Here is a 21,520-nt window from a genome sequence, read left to right as displayed (position 1 = left end):
TATCATACTTGAAAATTTGTTATTTACTTTATAGTTGTTTTTGGATAGGAGTGAATGGAAAGAAGTTGATAAATGTGACACAGTGCAAGGACCAGTGCAGGAAGTTCATCCACATCAGCTGCAGTTAAAAGGTCTTATCAGGTATGGGAAAGGGTAATAAAGTCCATTATGTAGCAGTAAACCAATTCAATTGCTTGGTCCTTATGTTGAGAGACATGCATTTGATTCCACACCTGACTAATATGCATGGATGGCCAGGGAGGTCTGTCCTCTCCAGGGATGGCATAAAAAAAAAGGTAAAAAAAAATATATATATATATATATATTTCATCAAAATTGATATATATATATATATATATATATATATATATATATATATATATATATATATATATATATATATATATATATATATATATATATATATATATATGATATTGATAAGGTCTATATATGTATATATACATTAAAAAAGATGTAAAAGTAGTCAAGCCTGACCCATTAATTTCCTGCACAGTGCAAGTTAACACAGGCTTTGTCCAACCAGACCAACCTGTATCAGCATGAACTAAATAGATGTCTGTGCTTCATTAATAGAAAGTGTCAAAATCTTTCAAGATCTAACTCCCCTCATGACTTCTGGCACTTACTCAAAAACATCCCCAATAACTTCATCTTTTCCTCCTTTATTTCAACCTGATGGCACTGTGGCCATTACATGTATTTCTAAAGCTGAACTTTTCGCTCAGACCTTTGCTAAAAACTTTACCTTGGATGATTCAGGGCTCATTCCTCCCTCTCCTCCATGCTCTGACTACTTCATGCTGCCCATTAAAATCCTCTGCATTGATGTTTTCCATGCTTTCACTGGCCTAAACTCTTGTAAGGCTTATGGACCTGATGGGGTCCCTCTTATTGTTCTCCGAAATTGAACCTCTGTGCTTGCACCTTGCCTAGTCAAACTCTTTCAACTCTGTCTGTCAACATCTACCTTTCCTTCTTGCTAGAAGTTTGCCTGCATTCAGCCTGTTCTTAAAAAGGGTGACCATTCTAATCCCTCAAACTACCATCCTGTTGCTTTAATTTCCTACCTCTCTGCTCTGAAGTTTTGAATCTATCCTCAACAGAAAGATTCTGAAACATCAATCACTTCACAACCTTCTATCTGATTGCCAGTATGGGTTCTGTCAAGACCACTTTAATAGTGATCTTTTGGCTTTCCTTACTGAGTCTTGGTCATCCTCTTTTAGGGATTTTGGTGAAACTTTTGCTATTGCCTTAGACATATCAAAAGCTTTTGATAGAGTCTGGCTTAAAGCTTTGATTTCCAGACTACTCTCCTACAGCTTCTATCTTTCTGTAACTTCATCTCAAGTTTCTTTTCTGATTGTTTTATTGTTGCTGTGGTAGACAGTTTCTGTTCTCCTAAATCTTTTAACAGTGGTGTTCCTTAGGGTTCTGTCCTGTCACCTATTCTCCTATTATTCATCAATGATCTTCTAAACCAAACTTCTTGTCCTATCCCCCCTACAGTGATGATACCAACTTGCACTTACCACGTTTTTTTGTGGACACCCAACCCTTCAGGAAGTAAACATTTTTCATAAGGAAGCCACAGAATGCCTGACTTCAGATCTCTCCATAATTTCTGATTGGGACAGAGCAAACTTAGTATTGTTCAATGCCTCAAAATTCAATTCCTCCTCCTATCAACTTGACACAGCCTTTCAGACAACTATCCCCTCTTCTTCAGTGACACTCAACTGTCTCCCTCTTCTACACTGAACATCCTCAGTCTTTCCTTTACTTATAATCTAAACTGGAAACTTCACATCTCATCTTTAGCTAAAATAGCTTCTATGAAGTTAGGCATTCTGAAATGTCTCTGCCAGTTTTTCTCTCTCCCCACCTCCATCAGCTGCTAACTATACAGGTGCCTTATCTATCCATATATGGAGTGTGCTTCACATGTTTGGGGGAGTTCCACTCATACCATTCTTTTTAGACAGGGTGGAATCAAAAGCTTTTTGTCTTATCAACTCCTCTCTTCTAACTGACTGTCTTCAGCCTCTCTCTCATTGCCGCAATGTTGCATTTCTTACTGTCGTCTACTGCTATCATCATGCCAGCTGCTCTTCTGATCTTGCTAACTGTGTGCCTCCCCTCCTCCTGCAGTCTTGCTGCACAAGATTTTTTTTTCTTTCACCCCTATTCTGTCCACATCTCAAATGCTAGAGTTAATCAGTAATCTCAGTCATTCTTGCCTTTCTCTGGTAAACTGGAACTCCCTGCCTGCTTTCATATTTCCACCTTCCTATGACCTGAACTCTCAACTTTCATTTGTGGTGTACAGTATGGTAAAGTGCTCCTTCTGTTGCTCCCTTCCTCTTATTTTTGTTAACTGCTTTGTAATAAAAGATTGCTTGGGCATTATTTTCCAATAAAAAGCTGTTTCATCCATATTGAATATTTCTTCTTGTGTGTACTGGCCATACTCAATTATGTCACACAATTTATGGATATTCTCTGGCTCTATCACAATCCCCATGTGTTGCTTTACCAAAAATCTTGATGCTCTTCACACTGTATCTAGCCTTGAAGTTTTCCATCCATTCCTTTGAAGCATTAAATGCGGGTGAGTTTTCTCCTCCAATCCTACAAGCCAGTGCATGATAACAGTGCTGGTGCGTGCACAAGATTTGGGTGTATTTATCTATTTGTATAATACAGGGTTCGAGCAGGTCTCATAGTGTCCTGTCTCCATATCTATATTTATGCAGCATTTCCTTAAACTTATGCACATTTGCTGCTGTAACAACCTCCTCATTTAGGCTGTTCCAGGTATCCACAGTTCTATGTGGAAAACTGCACTTCTTGATGTCCTTCAAACACTGACTCTTCCTGATCTTCTTTGAGTGCCCTCTCGTCCATCCAGTTTGATCTTCTTCCAGCAACACTAGGTCCTGCTTGTCTATCTTCTTAATACGGTTTACTACATCGTTATCAGATCTCTTCTTTCTCTCGTAACTTGCAAAGTTGGCAGTCCCATTTCCTTCAACCTTTCTTTGGACATTAGGTCTTTCAGCTCCAGTACTATCCTTGTAGCTGCCCTCTGAATTTTTTCCAACTCCTTTATATCTTTCTTCATATGCAGAGGCCACACCACTGTTGCATATTCCAGTTCAGGAGGTAGCATAATGGCTATAATCATCATAGTCTTATCCATGTAATGAAATGCCACCCTAATATATGTTAACATCCTGTATGTCAAGCCAAATATCTCACTTATATTCCGTTCTGGGGTCAGTGTCTTGAAAAACCACTCCTAGGTCTTTCTCCTTGCTTTTCATTATTACTTCCTCCCCCATTTTATAGTCCCATGCAGGTCTTCTTTTACTCTCCCATTTCCATCACTTGGCATTTCTTAGCATTGAGTTCCAATTTGCACCTCTTGCTCCACTCATAAATCTTGTCAATATCTCTGTGTGTCTCCATATAATCAACATGGCTCTTTCTTACTCTTAACAATTTTGCATCATCAGCAAACAGATTAATATAATTGGTCAAACCTTCCTGTATATCATTGATGTATCTTTGGAATATAATGGGTGCTAACATTGACCCCTGTGGTACTCTGCTTGTTACATTACTCCAACTTGAACAGGTGTCCCTGATCACAGTTCTCATTTCTCTGTCCTTTAAGTAGTCTCATCCATTTTAGCATTGCCCCTCTCAGTTCTCCTATATGTTCCATCTTCCAAAATAGTCCTTTATGTGGAACCTAATCAAAAGCTTTTTTGATGTCCAAGTGCACTGCATTTACCCACTCATCTCTACTTTGTACTTCATCTGTTACCCTTGTATAAAAACTTAGTATATTTGTCACACATGACCTTCCTTTTCTGAAACCAAATTGGCTATTTGTTATAATTTTGTTCTCTTCTAAATACTTCACCCACTTTTTCTTGGTCGTTATTTCACAGATCTTGCCCACAACACTAATTAGCGAGACCAGTCTAGAATTTAGTGACTCAGTCCTCTTTCCTCCTATATTTGCTCTCTTCCACTCCCTTGGTACTATTCCCTCTATCAGTGAGCTGTTTATCACATCCCAAATTGGCCCCACCATTTGTTCTCTGTATTCCTTTAGTGTCCAACTTGACACTCCATCAGGCCCCAGTGCTTTCCTGACATCCAGCTTCTCTAACAATTTGCCAATTTCATGGTTTTCCACTAAGATTTCCCGTAACTCCTCCTGCCACACTTTCTTGTTTGGTTCTATAAAATCCACTTCCATATTGAACACAGACCTGAAACTCTCATTCACAATTTCACTCATCTCTTCTGCTGTTTGATATATTCTTTCTCCCTTTACTATCTTGTCAGTGGTCTCTCTGTTTGTCATCTTTCCATTGATATACCTGTAAAAAAGCTTAGGCTCCTCTTCACATTTCTTTACCACATCCTTTTCAAATTGTTTCTCCTCTTCTCTTTTTATTCTAACATACTCATTCCTTGCCTCCTTATACTGCTCTCTATTACTTTCATTTCTTTGTTTCTTCAGTTTCTTCCAAGCTATATCCTTTCTCTTCTTAGCTTCTGTTCATCTCACATGATACCAAATATGTTTGTTCCTCCTTACTTTATATACAGGTACATACTTCTGCACACCCGCATTGTACTTCTTCAAGAATGTTTCATATTTCTCTTGTACTGTCTTGCCTTCCATAAGTCCCTTCCAATCAATACTCCCAAAGAATTTTCTTAACTCTTCAAAATTTGTCTTTGCATGATTTAATATCACGTTTTTATAATCCTCCTTACATGCTTAAACCTCCCAAACTTGCAGTACCACTTCTAGCACCACATGGTCACTTTTTCCCATTGGGCTTAAGTATATAATGGTTGGATGAGGCTCCAGTCTTTTTGTGAACACCAGGTCTAGCATAGATGGTTCCTCCTCCCTCTGTATCTTGTAAATTCCTCCACCCATTGGTCCATTGTATTCACCATAGCTAACTGTAGCATTTCTTCATTCTACAGTCCAGCATTTCCATTAACTTCCATCTCCTCCCAGCTGACATTTTTGCAGTTAAAGTCTCCCACTAGTTGTATTTTACTGTCCTTCCTTATCATGTTGTCTAGGCACTTCAACACTTCCTTTTGCATTTCCTTGTGATCCTCCAGCTTCCATGTATTAGTCTTCGGGGGCATATATGTTAATATAATCATCCTCCTTTCCCTCCCACTGGTCCTAACTGTTATAGCTATGACCTCCACCATGCCATCTCCATATTGCACTTCTTCCACATATATATCATCTTGAACCATTGTCAGTACTCCTCCTCCTTTTTCCCCTCTATCTCTCCTCCAATAATTATATCCCTCTTCCTTAAAGCTTAAATGGACTTCCTCTTTTAATTTTGAAAGTAACCCATCTATGTATACATTAATGTACTAATCCTCCCACCACATGCAATTTCTCTGTCTGCTGCTGTGGTTCTTTCATTTCTTTTTCCTTTTCCCAAATATACCATTTCCTTAGTCTTATATCTCCACCCTCCAATAAAATCTATACCCTCCAATAAAATTTCCTCTTCTCAGTTTCTGTCCTCTCATTAGCTTCATTTCTCAGATCTCTCTTTTTCCCTTTCTTCCAAGTTTATATCTTTTTTTACCCAAATATTCTTGTATTCCAAACTTTCAGCCAGCTTCCCGGTTCTCACTAGGATCTCAACTGCAACTTGGGATCTTATTCTCACTTTTAACAGTCTTTTACCTCCCTCACTATATTTTCTAACTCTGTATGCTTCTTCCACTTCTCAATCCAGTCCCTATTTCTCATCTTGGACCATTGTAATAATTTTCCTTACCAACTCCTCTTCCCTCTCTCTCACAGACTTAACTGGGTTTTCTTCTCTTGCAGCTCAAAAAAGATCATGCATTTCTTATACACTGTGTCTCTCACCAAAACTGCCTTTTCTTTAATTGCCAGAATTACTATGTCCTTGGTCTTTTCCTGTATTTGTTTTTTTAACCATCTCTGTGAAGCTGACATTTTTATCCTCATGTTCTTTCTTCCAGGCATTTCTCAATTCCTCCAGTTTGGTTTCACATACCGCCCCTTCCGGTTTTCCTGCACTATCCTTCTACCTGTGTGTTTGTGTGTTTGTGCATGGGCTGAGGTTGGGTGCATGATATGGATAGAAGTTCAGATTATAATGAGTGCACAGTGTGGAAAAGAGCAATGTGCGAGTGTGCGATCTGGGAAGGATGAGTGTATACATCCAGGAATTATGGGTGGTCTTAAATTTTAGGCTCTGGGAATGTGTGATGATGTGCATCTGTTTTTTTGTAGATGATTGCTTTGGCTCAGCTGCGTTCTTAAAGTACTGAAATAAGTTGTATTTTTTCTAAGGTTGCAGTAGTTGTTTGGAGATTGTGCTACTAATCCTTTCAGTCTGTTGTAAGTTTATTGTTATTTTCAGTGTGGCTAGACCTGATGGTACCTCTCATTGGTCTGAAGCACTACTCTGCATTCGTGGTGGACTATGGCAGCACAGTGTTTGGGAGTGGTGGGGGAGATGGTGCCCAGTCCTGTGGGGAAGTACTGGGTGTGCGGGAATTCTTCACCATACTGGACTTCACCTGGTCTTCATCAGGATCTCTAACCAAGCCTGTCCAGAGGCAGCTATTTGCCCTGTATCCCAAAGTGAAAGTATGATGGCCCCATTTGCACTCTCTCTCTCTCTCTCTCTCTCTCTCTCTCTCTCTCTCTCTCTCTCTCTCTCTCTCTCTCTCTCTCTCTCTCTCTCTCTCTCTCTCTCTCTCTCTCTCTCTCTCTCTCTCTCTCTCTCTCTCTCTCTCTCCATTTCAAGCTTCAGTTTAACAGGAAAGGATTGTTCCTCCATTTTGTGCCCTACCCATTTTAGGAGAAAATATTCTGACATGATAAAAAGATATTTTTCATTGTCCAATGTAAGAAAATTCAGATTACAGAAGGAAATTTAATTAAAATTTATTTATTTATTTATTTATTTATCTATTATATTTTTTGCAGACAGCAGCTTTTAGTTCCAGTCCAGAAGTTACATTACGAAACTTCTTCCCATCCTTTCTGCGACGCCTGGATGTAAACATTACTCATCTATTGAGAGTTGAGGTAAATGTTTGATGTCATGCATGATATCCTCTTATGTGCTTCATTATAATTGTAAACAAAATATGGAAGGATTATGCAAGGACATGTCTTCGTTGCTTTTTAATCTTTTATGGATAGGGTAGTGAAACCAAAGTTTCATGAGTTTCATGATGTAAAGGAGTTGGTCTTGGATAATGCAATTTGGCTACTTGATATAATGCTGCATGATGATCATTGATCTTAATGGCAGTGAAAATCTATTTTTGAAATTTTGTCATTAAATTCAGTTATGTTGGTAAGAGATGCCTTGCCTTGCATAGTTACAAGTTAAAACAAGTAAAAAGTAGTGTTTTCATAAAGCTTTTGCAATAATAAGTTTTAACAAATTCATACATTGTTGTGAATATAACAAAAGCAGTTTTTGATGCAGAGGAATGGGGTTACTGAATGAGTTTAAGAATCTAGTGTAAACATGATAGCAAAGCAAAGCAAGCAAGATAATTTTGAAGGGTGGGATGGAATGACACACTAAGTATTAATGGTGTGTATTTCAAGAATCTAATGCAAGTGTGATAGCAAAACAAGGTAGACAAGAGAGTTTTACAGGGTGGGATGGAATGAGATAAGTATCAGTAGATAGTCATGGCTAGAGAACGGCTAGAGAACCTTCAAGATTGCATAAAGAACCAACATGGAACAAAATTCAAAGATCTAGAATTCTGGCTGTAGAAGTAAATTATCTGAGTTATCTGAGCCTTCCCATTGATATGTGGCTGCATAGGATGGAAACATCAAGTTTTTGTTTCCTGTGAAGTTGTTGACACAAAAAACTATCAGATGTGGAGAAATGGTAGTGATTGTATAACGCTTTATTCCACCAGCTGCTGACCTGCCTAGTACAGTGCTTGACACAGGACCCTCAGTGTTGGAATGTGTGGTCACAGCTATATCTGAAACACCTGGTACAGTCATCCGTCCTGCTGGATCACTTAGGTCAGTTGAGGATGGAATGAGGCACCAGTGAGAGAGAGAGAGAGAGAGAGAGAGAGAGAGAGAGAGAGAGAGAGAGAGAGAGAGAGAGAGAGAGAGAGAGAGATTCTGGGATGAGCCTTTGGAAGAAATGCTGAGGATCCTATAAATCCATCAAGTATAGTATTTAACCCATACAGCTCAATTTTTTACTGCATAAGTCAATTAGAGATTATCTAAAAATAAGGGGAAAGATATAATAACACTCAACTTGGCTTATTTTTGTCTCTGTGGGGAATGATTATGGAATGTGCTACAGTGCATTCTCCAGCCAGGCCACCAACCTCCCTCATCTTGTGTACTACTCTGGTGCTGTATTATTCTTGCTTTAGTTATTTGGAAACAGTATGATTTTCTCTTTGATTACATACATGCACAACTGTGTAAAATTCATAGAAATAACTGGAAATGTACTGTTTCTGTGTGTAAATCTATATCATACCATAATCATTTATTGTTGCATCTCTGTTGATCTTATTGTCACTTTCATCATATTGTAATATGTAAGAAACACAAAGTGTTTTCAATGTAGGGTATGATGGGGTTTCAACCTCAGTCAGTTCATCCTGAGTTGGCTCATCCCCAGATAATTCAGATTCTCAGAACTTAAGAGCAAAGTCCAGACACACATTCAGAGCCTCTAGGGCAGAAAGTGGAGCAGTGGCAGTCAGACATAGCATAAACATTCCTGACTATTGACAAGGATTCTGTCACCGTGATGTGTGAGTAGAGTGGGTGAGTTGCTGTTTCTCATTTGTGCCCAGAATTGTTCATTTTCACTTACTTGTGCACCTCTATTAGATGCACCCATCAGGTAGAACTTGAATATGCAATAGACTTGAAGTTCAAAGAGTGAATGGTTTGGCCGTGGCAAAGTGAGGAATGTACATGTACCGTGTTCCCTCGGTATTCATGGGAGTTACATTCCAAAGCCTCCTGCAAATAGTGAAAATACATGAATATGGGAAACCACCCCTACAAGGCTCAGCAATACCTATGTTTATAGTTTTAAACCATAAAGTATACATCTCACACTTATTAAACGTATTTTAAATTCACTTTAACAATAGAAAAAAAATTATACATGTAGTACATAACTTCTTTTTTTTATACAGTACACTAAAATGAAAGGAGATCAAACTAATAAGTACAGTAAACCCTCGATATGACAAACCTCTTTTTACCATATTTCAGGTATAATGCCCCTTTTAATGACGCTGCCTACTTCCTCCCCATGCTGCGCCGCTCTCTCTCTCTCTCTCTCTCTCTCTCTCTCTCTCTCTCTCTCTCTCTCTCTCTCTCTCTCTCTCTCTCTCTCTCTCTCTCTCTCTCTCTCTCTCTCTCTCTCTCTCTCTCTCTCTCTCTCTCTCTCTCTCTCTCTCTCTCTCTCTCTCTCTCTCTCCCCTAGAGAGGTTTGTCCTCTCCTAGAGAGAGAGAGAGAGAGAGAGCGCCACCCACTATGTGTCTAACTTGGAAACTCTTGGCTACCATATAAGTCATATAAGTAAAGGAAGAAATTGGTGTCAGATATAAATGTCAGCAGGCCCTCAGTGGACATATATGGTATCAGCTGTAGCCAACAGTGGGGCTGTATGGGTTAATGGTTATTGTCTATGCACATTATGAGATTTAAAAATACATATACATAAAGTACTCCACAAGGAAATATGCTATTAAACTTACACAGGCTTGATTAATGAATGAAAACTTTTAGTATGAATCATATTTGCCTTTCTCTCATCACAGGGAGAGAGTGGAAGGTATTGAACCAGTCACTAAGAATTAAGAGGAAGGAAGTGAGAGAGACCATAGAGAAATTTGCCCAGAGCAACAAGCAGATGTCCCACAAGGCTGCAGCTGTACCTGGAGTCCTTGAAGCAACACATGCCACTGAGGTGATTATTTTTGTATCTTTATGTTTGTCACTGATTCTGTTATTCTTCATGACTGTTTTGCATGTGTTTGTTTCTTGCTGCTTTTGTTCTCTCTGGGGTTGCTATTTGTTTTTAGAGAATAAATCTCACAATCTCATATCTGTCATTTGAATCTGGTTGTGTCAATAAACTGTGTTCCTCCTAGGGAATGATAGAAATGTTTGATCTTCATCTACATCTACTCATTTATTTATTTATTTTAATCTGTTTGTCATCTTTGTTTTCTTTAAAGACACTATATGATAGGAATGTATTGGACAATCATTAATCTACTTTACATGAACAACCTGTCAATACCTTATTAATGGGAATGGACAGAGATCCATTATTTTATATAACTCTTAATAATGAAGCAGTATGCCTGTTCTTTCATTATCATAATAGCATGCCCTTCCCTTTCACTTAAAATATTTAATTATGTATGGAATGCTTTTATGCTGTAAATTGACTGACAAATTTATAAAAACAAATTGTCATCTCAGATTAATTTTTTGCCTTATGGCTCTTAATAGTAAACACAATGTTGAATACCAGCTGGTATTCTTTTCACTTTGTAGGTTTACTCACTTGCTGGATGATGAAGTACAGGTTACATACTTCAAGAAGGGACTTATATTAGTTAATTGGAATATGTTAGGGTGGAGGAAAGACTTGTGTGGCTTTGGCAGCTTTGTAAGGCTTCCCTGGGTAGATCCAAGACATTCTCAGTAGTGTGGACAGTTGCACACATTCCTTCACTTACTCCATTGTCAGTTTTAAATGTGGAAACTTGATGGTTCTGTTTAAGTGTTTCTATGAAATTTATCAGATTACGTAGACTGAAAAAGATGTATCGGAAAGCCAAGAGAATGTTCTCATTTGATATAGACAAGAAGAACAGCTCTAATTCCTTGCCAAAAGCTACAAGGAGAAAAGAGAAAACTGTTTGTGGCATAGAATCTCAAGAAGATACCCCATGGAGATTTTCATACGTTAGAGCATCCAACTCTCTCCGCCGTTATGGTAACAAATCGAGATCTCACTCAGCAGGTGATGGCAGTTTAGGAAGCAGCAGGGAAGACTTACTTGATCCTCCTGTCCTCTTATCAAGAAGGAAAAGGATAAATGTTACAAGGCAATTATCTAACAAGTACAAAAGTGGCAACAGTAGTTCGGAAGACTTGCTGTATGAGTCTGATTACACAGAGGAACCTATAAGCAGTGGAATGCCAGAAACAGATGGAAGTGTTTTCAGCAGTCAAGAGAATCTTTTTGAACCCAAGAGTAGATGCTCTGCAAATGTGTCCCGATTTCTGCGCAGGCACAGTTCTGATAAAACCAGGAAGGGCTCAGAAACCAAAGCACGTACCCACAGTCCTTCACCACACATTAAGGTTGAGTTCCACCACTCAGCAGAAGAAAGGCATGACATTGATAATTCAACATCATTAAGTCTCAGCAAGGAAAAAAAGGAAAATTGCAACAGAACAAACCATCAAGAATTACAACCTTTGTCAACAGCAAGAAGTGCAGCAGTGTCTGAAAGATCTATGTGTACTTTCTCAGATCCTGTTTTATCAGATAACACATGGCCTATCAGACATAGAATCCAGATGGCGGTTGTAAAGACAATTCAGAAGTTAGGGAATCATATTAACAATGTGAAGGAACAAGTTGAAATTCTTGAAGACAAGTGTATCATACTAAAAGACAGACTATATAACCTACGAGAAGATCATGATGCACTTGAGGTGAAGATCATAAGCTTAGAAAAGCGATATGAGTTGCATTCAGATTCCAAGGACCACAAATATAAGAATGATAGCATTGTCAGTGGAGGCTGTATTCCCTCAGCTGACCAAGTCAGCAGAGACTCAATTGACAGCAGGGTGAGTGAAGGCATAACAAGTCCCTTATTAGAGCCTACCTCTGCTGTCTCAACAAGTGACTTGATAGATCCTTCATCTGTTGCAGAAGAAAGTTTTGTAAGTCAAATCAGAACCTGACAGTTAAAATTAAGCATTGAAGCACAAGAAATGCATACAGTATTTTCATGGATGCTTGATGTCTTCATCAACACTGTAGAAAGAATTTCCTAAGCAACTTTCTCCTTGCCATTTTACTTTACTCTGTACATCTGTAATGCCACATGAAGATTGTCATCTTATTTATTTATTTTTTTATATCATACCAAACTCATAGTCCCCTTTTGAGTGACAAAACCAAGACAAGGCACATAGGGCTTTTTTAGGAAAATTGAATCAATCCTCTCTATCCATTTGAAAGTATCATTGAAAATTTATTGACTTAAATTGACTCTATATAGCATAGTTTGGAATGCTTTTTGATTGTTTCATTACTTACATTGTTTTAATGCATGGGAGGAAGTATTTGTTTGCTGAGACTTGTCTTCTGGGCCACATATCTTTAGGTACAGTCTTCTAGGCTCCATCTGAGTTCCTGTCATGTTATTTTAATTTGATTTTTGGCTTAGTATATAAATGTTTCACTCTTCAATATTTCTTTCCAGACACTCTTAAAGCAGATGAACACTGTAAAGAAAACGTCACATCGACCCAGTTTACTTAACTTCTTGACCATTCTGCTGGTGACAGCAGTTGTATGGGACATCCGAAGTGCTGGATCTTTCAAAGGTGAGTTTCTTAGTGAATTTCAAGAGTAAGCACTAGATATTTACTTTATGTTGAACACCTTGACTTTTAACAGAAATTACTATCAATACCAAAGAAATATTGCCTTAGATGCATTTTTGTGACTAGTTTTATGCAATTAGTGTCATAATTATTGAAATATAACTGACATACATTTTTCAACAGTTGCTCAATTATTTGCTACGCAAAGATAAACTCCATATATCATGTGATGAAATGAGTCAGTTTTTTTTTGGAAAAAAACTTGGGATGGAAGTTAAAGCATAATGGTAGGCTAAGGGGGGGCCTGCTGAGATGAGTGGAAAATTTCTTGACAAACAAATGAGAATGGTGGTAAAAGATCAAAAATCATCATGGAGGGAAGTCATAAGTGGAGTACCCCAAGGCTCAGTACTTGCACCAATCACGTTTGCAGTCTATATAAATGATGTGATGGAGAGTGTGAACAGCTGTATGAGCCTTTTTGCGGATGATGCAAAGTTGCTGAAGAAATTTGAGAGTGCAGAGGACTGTGGAACGTTACAGGAAGACCTGTGGAGTTATAACTCCACTCAGAGTGGAGTTATTGATGGGAAATGTAATTTAATTTAAAGAAGTGTAAGGTAATTGAATTTGGAAAAAGTACAAGAAGAGTAAAGGGAAATTGTGTGTTGAATGGTGTAAGGTTGAGTGGAACAGAAGAGGAAAAGGATCTCGGTGTTACAGTGACTGGGAACCTGACCCCGGAGAGACACATTAGCAAAATTACAGGAGAAACCTATAACTTGTTGAGAAGAATAAGGCAGGCCTTTGCATATATGGATGAAGAGATGGTCAGGAAGATGATCATGTCGCTGATAAGACCTAGACTAGAATATGCAGCAGTAGTGTGGTCGCCATACAAGTAAAAGGATATAAGGAAGTTGGAGAGAGTTCAGAGAGCAGCTACAAAGATGGTACCAAGTATCATGGACTTGTCATATGAAGAGAGACTGGAAAAGCTACATCTACCAACGTTGGAAAAGAGGAGAGAAAGGGGAGACTTGATTGCGATATATAAAGCATATGAGGGAGTAGAGGAGGTGGACTGGAGCAACTTAATGGTCTGGGATACACGGGACACTAGAGGACACGGGAAGAGGCTGAAGAGGAGTGCTTGTAGAAGAGACGTCAAAAAGTATAGTTTCCCATATAGAAGTATTGATGTATGGAACAGTCTGGATGAGGAGATAATAAATGCAGAAAGTATACATGGATTCAAGGCTAAGTTGGATATTAAAAGATATGGAGATGGGACTGCATGAGCATACCTCTTTTCCCATAAAGCACAACTAGGTAAATACAACTAGGTAAATACATACAGGGTGTCCTGGTAGGAAAGGCATATTCTCAGATGTGATAAATCAAGTCATTCCAAGTCAGGAATACTCTATGGTCAAATGCTTTTTATGCCATCGTTTAGAATTTACAGGACATATTAACACGAGCACACCAAGAATTGACGATATGGAGTGGGGAAGGAGAGGGCAGCATTGGTGGGCCTTGGCAACATGAGGATGTTACTTGATTACACATTTTCATGAATAAAGATATAATTGAATTCAAGAATGCAGTGTATCACTGTAGCAAGTAATAGCTAAAACATAACAAATGCCATATGGCAATAGTGACCAGCTGGATGTTGTGGGATGGCCCACATGCAGCCACTTGCCATTGATGCACATTCATATTTGAATGCCCTGTAACTTATAAACTATGACATTAAAAGCATTTAACCACAAAATATTTGCCACTTAGAATGACCTGCTCAATATTTCCCACTTAGAATGATCTGCTCTTTCATTTCTGAGAATATATGACTTTCCTCCTGGGAGACCCTGTTTCAACATATATATGTATATATATGGTTTTGAGATCATCATTTCACACTTTAGTTGTGAATGAGTCATGTCTTCCTAACATCAGTGTCACACAGTAAAAATAAATACGTACAGTAGAACCTTGGTTCATGAATATCCCCAGATCAAGTGCAAGATACAAGTGCACATTACCTACAATCCATGGAACCGAATGCTCAGTTGCTTGTTGGTGCACTTGGCATAAACATTGTCCATGAGATTTTTTTTTTCCCCCTTTTTGTATTATTTTAGCCCACATTATGCTGCCTAAGAAGGAGAAAAGGGTTAGATGTCAGCAGCAGCTCAGTCTTTCGGCCCAAAGAGCCTGGAATATTTTTTTCAATTATCATAAATTACAGCACATTACCAGTAATGAACACATATGAGAGAGGGTGGGTTGCTAATGATGAAAATTTGCTATATCCAGAGAGGGGGGGGGTGAAGACAGGCAGCAGCCTTTTACTCAAAATTTGGTAGCTTCCTCTTCTTCCTCTCCTCCCTCACCATTCTATAAACAACAAAAGTAAATTATGGTACTGTTTTATTTAATTTAGTGTTATTTGTCTCTATTTACAGATATGTATTTCAATTTCATTCTATATCCTTCATCAGAAAAAAACACTTAAATATGTAAAAATGCCATATTTTTGAGGCTGTAACAGATTAATTGTATTTACATTAATTTCTATGGAAAAAAATGTTGTTTCGCAAAACTTGTTTTGGTTCGCGAACAATCTGGTTTGTGAACCAAACCCCAGAACAGATCAAGTTCATGAACTGAGATCTACTGTACATGCCATGCATTGTATATAAATTTCTGCATACAGCTCACACACTTGAACATATAGGTTATTTATATGAACATGCTGCTTGTTTGCCACAACACTAGCCACACCAACTTGCATGCAAGAGAAGGGGAGAGAAAGGCTAGTGTTACATTACACGGCAATGGCACCACTACAGTGCAAAAACACACGCAAACAAATGAGAGGTGTCTTATTACTGTGCTGCCACATTCACCACATAGCCCCACATCATTGCACTACCTTGGATGTGAGGATGAAATGCACACACATTTCTAGATGTGGCAGCACCATACTGCTGCATCATGTCAGTATGAGGACAAAACACACATTCAAACAGTTCAGTTGTTAAGCTTTACTTGGTTCTTTACTGATGTACATTTTCTTTTTCTTCAGGATCAAAATTAGGACAGACCATAGAAAGGCTAGGATTAACTCCATACCTGATAACAGCTGGAGAATATGGTAGAGCTGCATTTATTCATTCTTATAGGTAAGTGCGGCTTTCATAGCCTTATATATGAGAATGTCACAATCATACACATTTGATGTTCATCATTTTATGAATATGGACAAGTCATTAAATTTATTTGAAATGGAAATTTAGATCAAACATTTAGCAAACCTTATTCTGTACAGGTGGTGTGCAACAAACTTACCAGTGTACTACAGTCGAGGGTGTGAACTGGCAGGTCCTTATCTTCTCCTCTTGCTGGAGAAAGTTGAATGGGTTTTTGCTTACTGCTGGGCTGCAATGAACTCAGCCTCTCAGTACATCCCTCCTTTAAAAGAAAAGGTATATCTACTGTTGATTGTCAATTTGATGATGTCATACTCTCACCTCTGTGTTATAATACGTTTCATTAGCTGCCATAATTTTTCACTTCCTTTCATTATTACCTAAACAGTTATCATTCAGTGATGCTGTAGAATTCTGTAGCAAAGATTTGGGATGCTTAGGTGTTTCTTAGATTAACAAAATCTCATATTTATACTAGACATGGTAAATGTTTTTTTAAAAAAGTTTTCATTAACAAAAGATGAGTAATACACAATTAAACTTATCTTATATACATAAAACATTCCAGATGGAAGCTACACTTCCTGGTGCAACTGCTTCTTTAAGTTACTATTGTGGTATTGTTCTGCAGTCATTGCAAGACGGGTTCCTCTACATACAAAATGCATCTTCACCGTACTTGGCACAGGCTCATGCTTTTGTGTCCTCCAGAATTTTTGTGTAAGCATATCCTTGAAAATGTTATGTTATAGGCAAATACCTTTTTTTATGTGTGGAAGTACTCTTCTGTTTTTCACTTTTGATTCCATTGAGTAATACTGAATGGTTTCATTTGAACTGAACAGTTTGTGTACTCTTCTCAGAGTTAATCAGTGAATAGACTCAGGGTTAATATCCATGGGTCTACAGAGACAGTTTGCGTGGATGTCCTTCACTTTGTAAACCCCAGCCACCAAATGAAGTAGATGCTCTTCTGAAGAAACCCAACAGTTGTGCCCTTGTGTGTTGTGTGGCTATCAGGTTTGATGGAAAGTAGCATTAATAGTAATGGATTTCATTTTGTTACAGAGGACCACTTGCTCCTGAAAAATTACAAGAGTATGTGGTGGGTGCAGCTGAGTATGTGAGCCAGCTTTTCCTGCAGCTGCATGCTTCCCTTGTTAGTGCCCTTGAGGAGGCCAACAACGGTAGCAAAACCAGCTAAGCTGCAATATGGATGCTCTCACAAAAAAATTCATTAGTTTGGTTGCCACTTTGGGTTCACATGTTCGGAATTGGATGCAGTACATGTTATGGGGTTTATTAGGTGACAAGGTGTTTGCATTCCATGAGTAAAATTATAGGTCTTATATAACTTAAAATAATCTCTGTGTTGATCATTGACAAGTATTGAGCATATTGGTTTCAAAGCATATACAAATGAACTAACATATTTATTGTGTGCAAGTTGTAGATTGAACTTTGCTCAAAACTTATATATATATATATATATATATATATATATATATATATATATATATATATATATATATATATATATATATATATATATATATATATATATATATATATATATATATATTTTTTTTTTTTTTTTTTTTTTTTTTTTTTTTTTTTTTTTTTCTCTCAAGTGCACAAGCTATGTCTTATGTCTTAAGGAATTTAGCTCCTCATAAGATATGCTGGAGTGCAACCTGTGCCTTACAGCTCGCTAGCAATAGCCTCGCCTGTAGGAACCATTCTTTGCTTTTATCTCATGTAGGAATGTGATATTCTTACTGGTCATAAAGGTATATAATTTTAAGGTGAGGATTGTCATATTTTTATTATTAATGGTGTGTACCAAAAATAATTTATTGTACGCGCACTATTTTTCCGCATTCTTGTAATAAATTGTTGCCAACAAGAACTTTTAACACTGGAAGGCTACCATTGACTTACTGGATAGCCAAGTGGTGGTGTGATCCACAGTGAAGGATTTACTTTCACATTCTGTGGGATATCTCTCTCTCTCTCTCTCTCTCTCTCTCTCTCTCTCTCTCTCTCTCTCTCTCTCTCTCTCTCTCTCTCTCTCTCTCTCTCTCTCTCTCTCTCTCTCTCTCTCTCTCTCTCTCTCTCTCTCTCTCTCTCTCAATCCACTCATTTGAAGAGGGTAGTATGTGACACTAGTGATTTCTTTGCAAGAGTGGTTTTACAGTGCAAAATCTCTCACTACATGACATGACAATTTTTAGATTTTTTTTAGTCTTATAAATATTTCTTCACCAACAGATACACTGATAAAGAATTTGAGTTTCATGGCAATAATCTTAGTTTTTTCATTTCATGTTTTTGTTTTTATGTTTTAGTGTGTAGCATCAATTTTTATCTTTATCTAAAAAATATGTGCAGTAAAACAATATTATGACATATCTAAAGACAAGTGAAAGCCAAGAAGGACAAGTACGGAGATGTGGATGTTTTTCATTAATCTTGGACATTTTTTACCATAATATATTACATCTATTAACTCCTGTTTTTTCAGTACTTGACACAACAGAAAGGTTGTGAGTTTGATCCTAGCAAATGTCATTTTGTTGATGGAAAAGGCAGTCTTCTTTTATAACCCAAGTCACACCATATTAGTTTATTCTTATATCTTCATACCTCAGTCATTTAAGTTCCTCCCCATTCCCCAACCAAAATATAATCTGCATTTTCTGTCTGCATCACAACCTCTTTCCATCTCACGTACTTTGCTCACCCTTCCTAATACTCACCTTAGCATTTTTTTGTGGATCTCAACAAACTAAAACTTTTCCTGAAGCAGCTACTTCTTATTTGTGTTCATAATTGAGAATCTATTAGAGGCTGGTGAGTGGACAGTTGATAAGCCCATTTAATCCTTCCTCTCCACTGGAGGATTTGAATCCTGAAATGAGCTAAGAGTTCATAGATGACCATACCAGGGACAAGGCAGTGACACACACACACACACACACACACACACACACACACACACACACACACACACACACACACACATCCCCTTCCTCAAGAGGAATGGTGACCCAGTAATAGAGGGAAAATTTTGGATCTGAGCTGGATTCAATCTCTTGGTTTTCTCAGCCAGCAGTGAGTCACACCAAGCATGTGACATTTACTTTACTGCACACCAACTCTTTCCTTCACACATGTACATCTTTTGCTGTTTTTAATGCTGAGGCCCCTGTCATTCTATGCTTCTTTTTGCCAATATCTCTTTATTCTATCTAGTTGTTCCCCTCTCTTTGTTACTTTTTACTGGGATCTATATAATGCTTTGTCAATCAAAAAACATGTCACCATTTGACACTATAGCTCTTATTGCCAGAGTAAAATGGCCCATTACTATCCAAAGTACTGTACATCTTTTTTTTTTTTTTTTATACTGCCAGCCCTCATAAACTAATTTCTCAAGCACAATCTGCATTTACAGAAATTGTGGATTAAAAGAAAAAATTGGCCAATATGACTTGGATTCACAATTGCACTATTTAGAAGTTTCAGAACCTTTTAGTCATCTTGAAAAGAGCTTTTCATGTAAAAAAAAAAAAAATGATGGTCCAAAAGGAATATGCATTCAATTGAAATCATAGTAGGCATTATTTTTTCTCCATTCTTTCATGAAAAACACAACACCTTCAAAATGAGGCAATGTAATTGGCTTGGAAATTTTAAATAATTTAAATTTACAGCCTACAGTATCATCTTGGTACCTTAGAATATTCTGCTTAATACTGTCAATTTACTGTATACAAAAAAACATTTATATAATAATAACAATTAATAATGATTGATATAATAATAAAAATCAAGCACTTGCTACACTGCTGGTTCCATTTTGTTTATAACTATTGACATTTCAGATAAAGTTCAACTTTTGCTTCCCTTTTATTGAAAACTAATTTATCTTTATTCAATAACCATTTATACCAGTGGTATTCCAACAAAGCAACCCTAAATGAACCATTTTGTGGGTGGATTGGGTTTGATTTTTTTTTTTTTTTTTTTTTTTTTTTTTTTTTATGTAGGAGGGAAACTTGGCCAAGGGCAACAAAAATTCAATAAAAAAAGAAAAAAAATACACTGATTCTGTTCGCTGAATAGGGTCTGAAGCGGTAGTCAAAAATTGAAGAATAAGTGTCTTGAAACCTTACTCTTAAAGGAATTGAAGTCATAGGAAGGTGAAAATACAGAAGCAGGTAGGAAATTATAAAGTTTACTAGAGAAAGGGATGAATGATTGAGAATACTGGTTAACTCTTGCATTAGAGAGATGGATAGAACAGGAGTAAGAGAAAGAATAAAGGCTTGTGCAATGAGGCATGCAGTTAGCAAGATCAGAAGAGCAGTTTGCATGAAAGTAGCAGTAGAAGATAGCTTAGAGATGCAACATTGCATTGATGAGAAAGAGGCTGATTTACAGTCAGCTATAGCAGAGGAGTTGATGAGATGAAAAAGCTTTTGATTCCACCCTGTCTAAAAGAGCAGTATGAGTGGAACCCTCCTCCCTGATGTGAAGCATACTCCATATATGGACGGATAAGGCCCTTGTACAGAGTTAGCACCTGAGGGGTGGTAAAAAAAAACTGGCAGAGACATCTCATAACACCTAACTTCATAGAAGCTGTTTTAGTTAGAGATGAGATGTGAAGTTTTCAGCTTAGATTATAAGAGGACAGAACAAGCATGTTCAATGTAGAAGAGGGGAACAGTTGAGTGTCAATCAAGAAGAGGGAATAGTTGTCTGGAAGGTTGTCAAGTTGATAGATGGAGAAATTAAGTTTTTGAGGCAGTGAACAATACCAAGTTTGCTTTACCCCAATCAGAAATTTTAGAGAGAACAGACATGGCATGGTTCCAGACAGAAATATAAAGTGCATGAGATTCTGGTGTCAACAGATAATCAGGTGACAGGTGGAGCCTAACCAGTGAAGAGGGAATGGCTTCTTAGTGCAAATGTAACTTTGTGATTTGAACTGGATTCTTATTAGAGGATGATTTCTTTGGTTGTTTGATGATGTATTAATCAGTACTAGTGACTGCAAGTACAAAGGTCCCAAAAGTTACCTTGGGATCTGATAACTATTGTTCTTGATATCTAAGGGCCAATTTTATAGTTACTTGGTAACATTCCCAAGCAAGAGCCTTACCAACACCTCAATCTGATTTCACAGTTATTGTTTTCGTGGCTTTGGTGATCCCCAACCTGGTAATGATCTAACAAAACGAATACCTCTGATTCAGTGATGAAGATATGCCAGAGCCCCCTTGTTAGACAAAATGAGTCAATTTATGACAAAAGAATTGACCACACCAGCACTAAAAGAGAGATAGGCATGGAAAATTTAAATACATCACTGGTGCCTTCAGCATACCATATCCATCATCCACAGCAAACATGGTTACATTTTGTGATTTAAATTCTTCCCCCTTGAATATCTGCCTAACATTTACCAAACTCTGCATATGTCAACCAGGCACATAATAAATCATCTGTTTTTCTCGACAATGCTGTACACATACATTGTTAGATTGAAATATT

The 21,520-nt window shown here is 37.6% G+C and overlaps 1 protein-coding gene across 1 annotated transcript in view; it reads left to right on the top strand.

The window, feature by feature from the left end:
- The window catches only part of LOC135114661 (transmembrane protein 214-B-like), a 26,833-nt gene extending 7,020 nt beyond the window's left edge, over positions 1 to 19,813 (top strand). Inside the window, exons 6-14 of the mRNA XM_064030526.1 lie at positions 6,489 to 6,718; positions 7,061 to 7,162; positions 8,023 to 8,134; positions 9,917 to 10,065; positions 12,614 to 12,737; positions 15,832 to 15,928; positions 16,075 to 16,231; positions 16,524 to 16,675; positions 17,024 to 19,813. Of these exons, the coding sequence (XP_063886596.1) occupies positions 6,489 to 6,718; positions 7,061 to 7,162; positions 8,023 to 8,134; positions 9,917 to 10,065; positions 12,614 to 12,737; positions 15,832 to 15,928; positions 16,075 to 16,231; positions 16,524 to 16,675; positions 17,024 to 17,159 (1,259 nt within the window). The 3' untranslated portion in view covers positions 17,160 to 19,813. The remainder of the gene's footprint in view (positions 1 to 6,488; positions 6,719 to 7,060; positions 7,163 to 8,022; positions 8,135 to 9,916; positions 10,066 to 12,613; positions 12,738 to 15,831; positions 15,929 to 16,074; positions 16,232 to 16,523; positions 16,676 to 17,023) is intronic.
- Positions 19,814 to 21,520: the final 1,707 nt, after the last annotated feature.

Source organism: Scylla paramamosain, chromosome 28 (genome assembly GCF_035594125.1).
Source record: "Scylla paramamosain isolate STU-SP2022 chromosome 28, ASM3559412v1, whole genome shotgun sequence".
NCBI lineage: Eukaryota > Metazoa > Arthropoda > Malacostraca > Decapoda > Portunidae > Scylla > Scylla paramamosain.
Note: the sequence above shows the minus strand (reverse complement) of the source record. Positions and strands in the feature narration are given on the sequence as shown.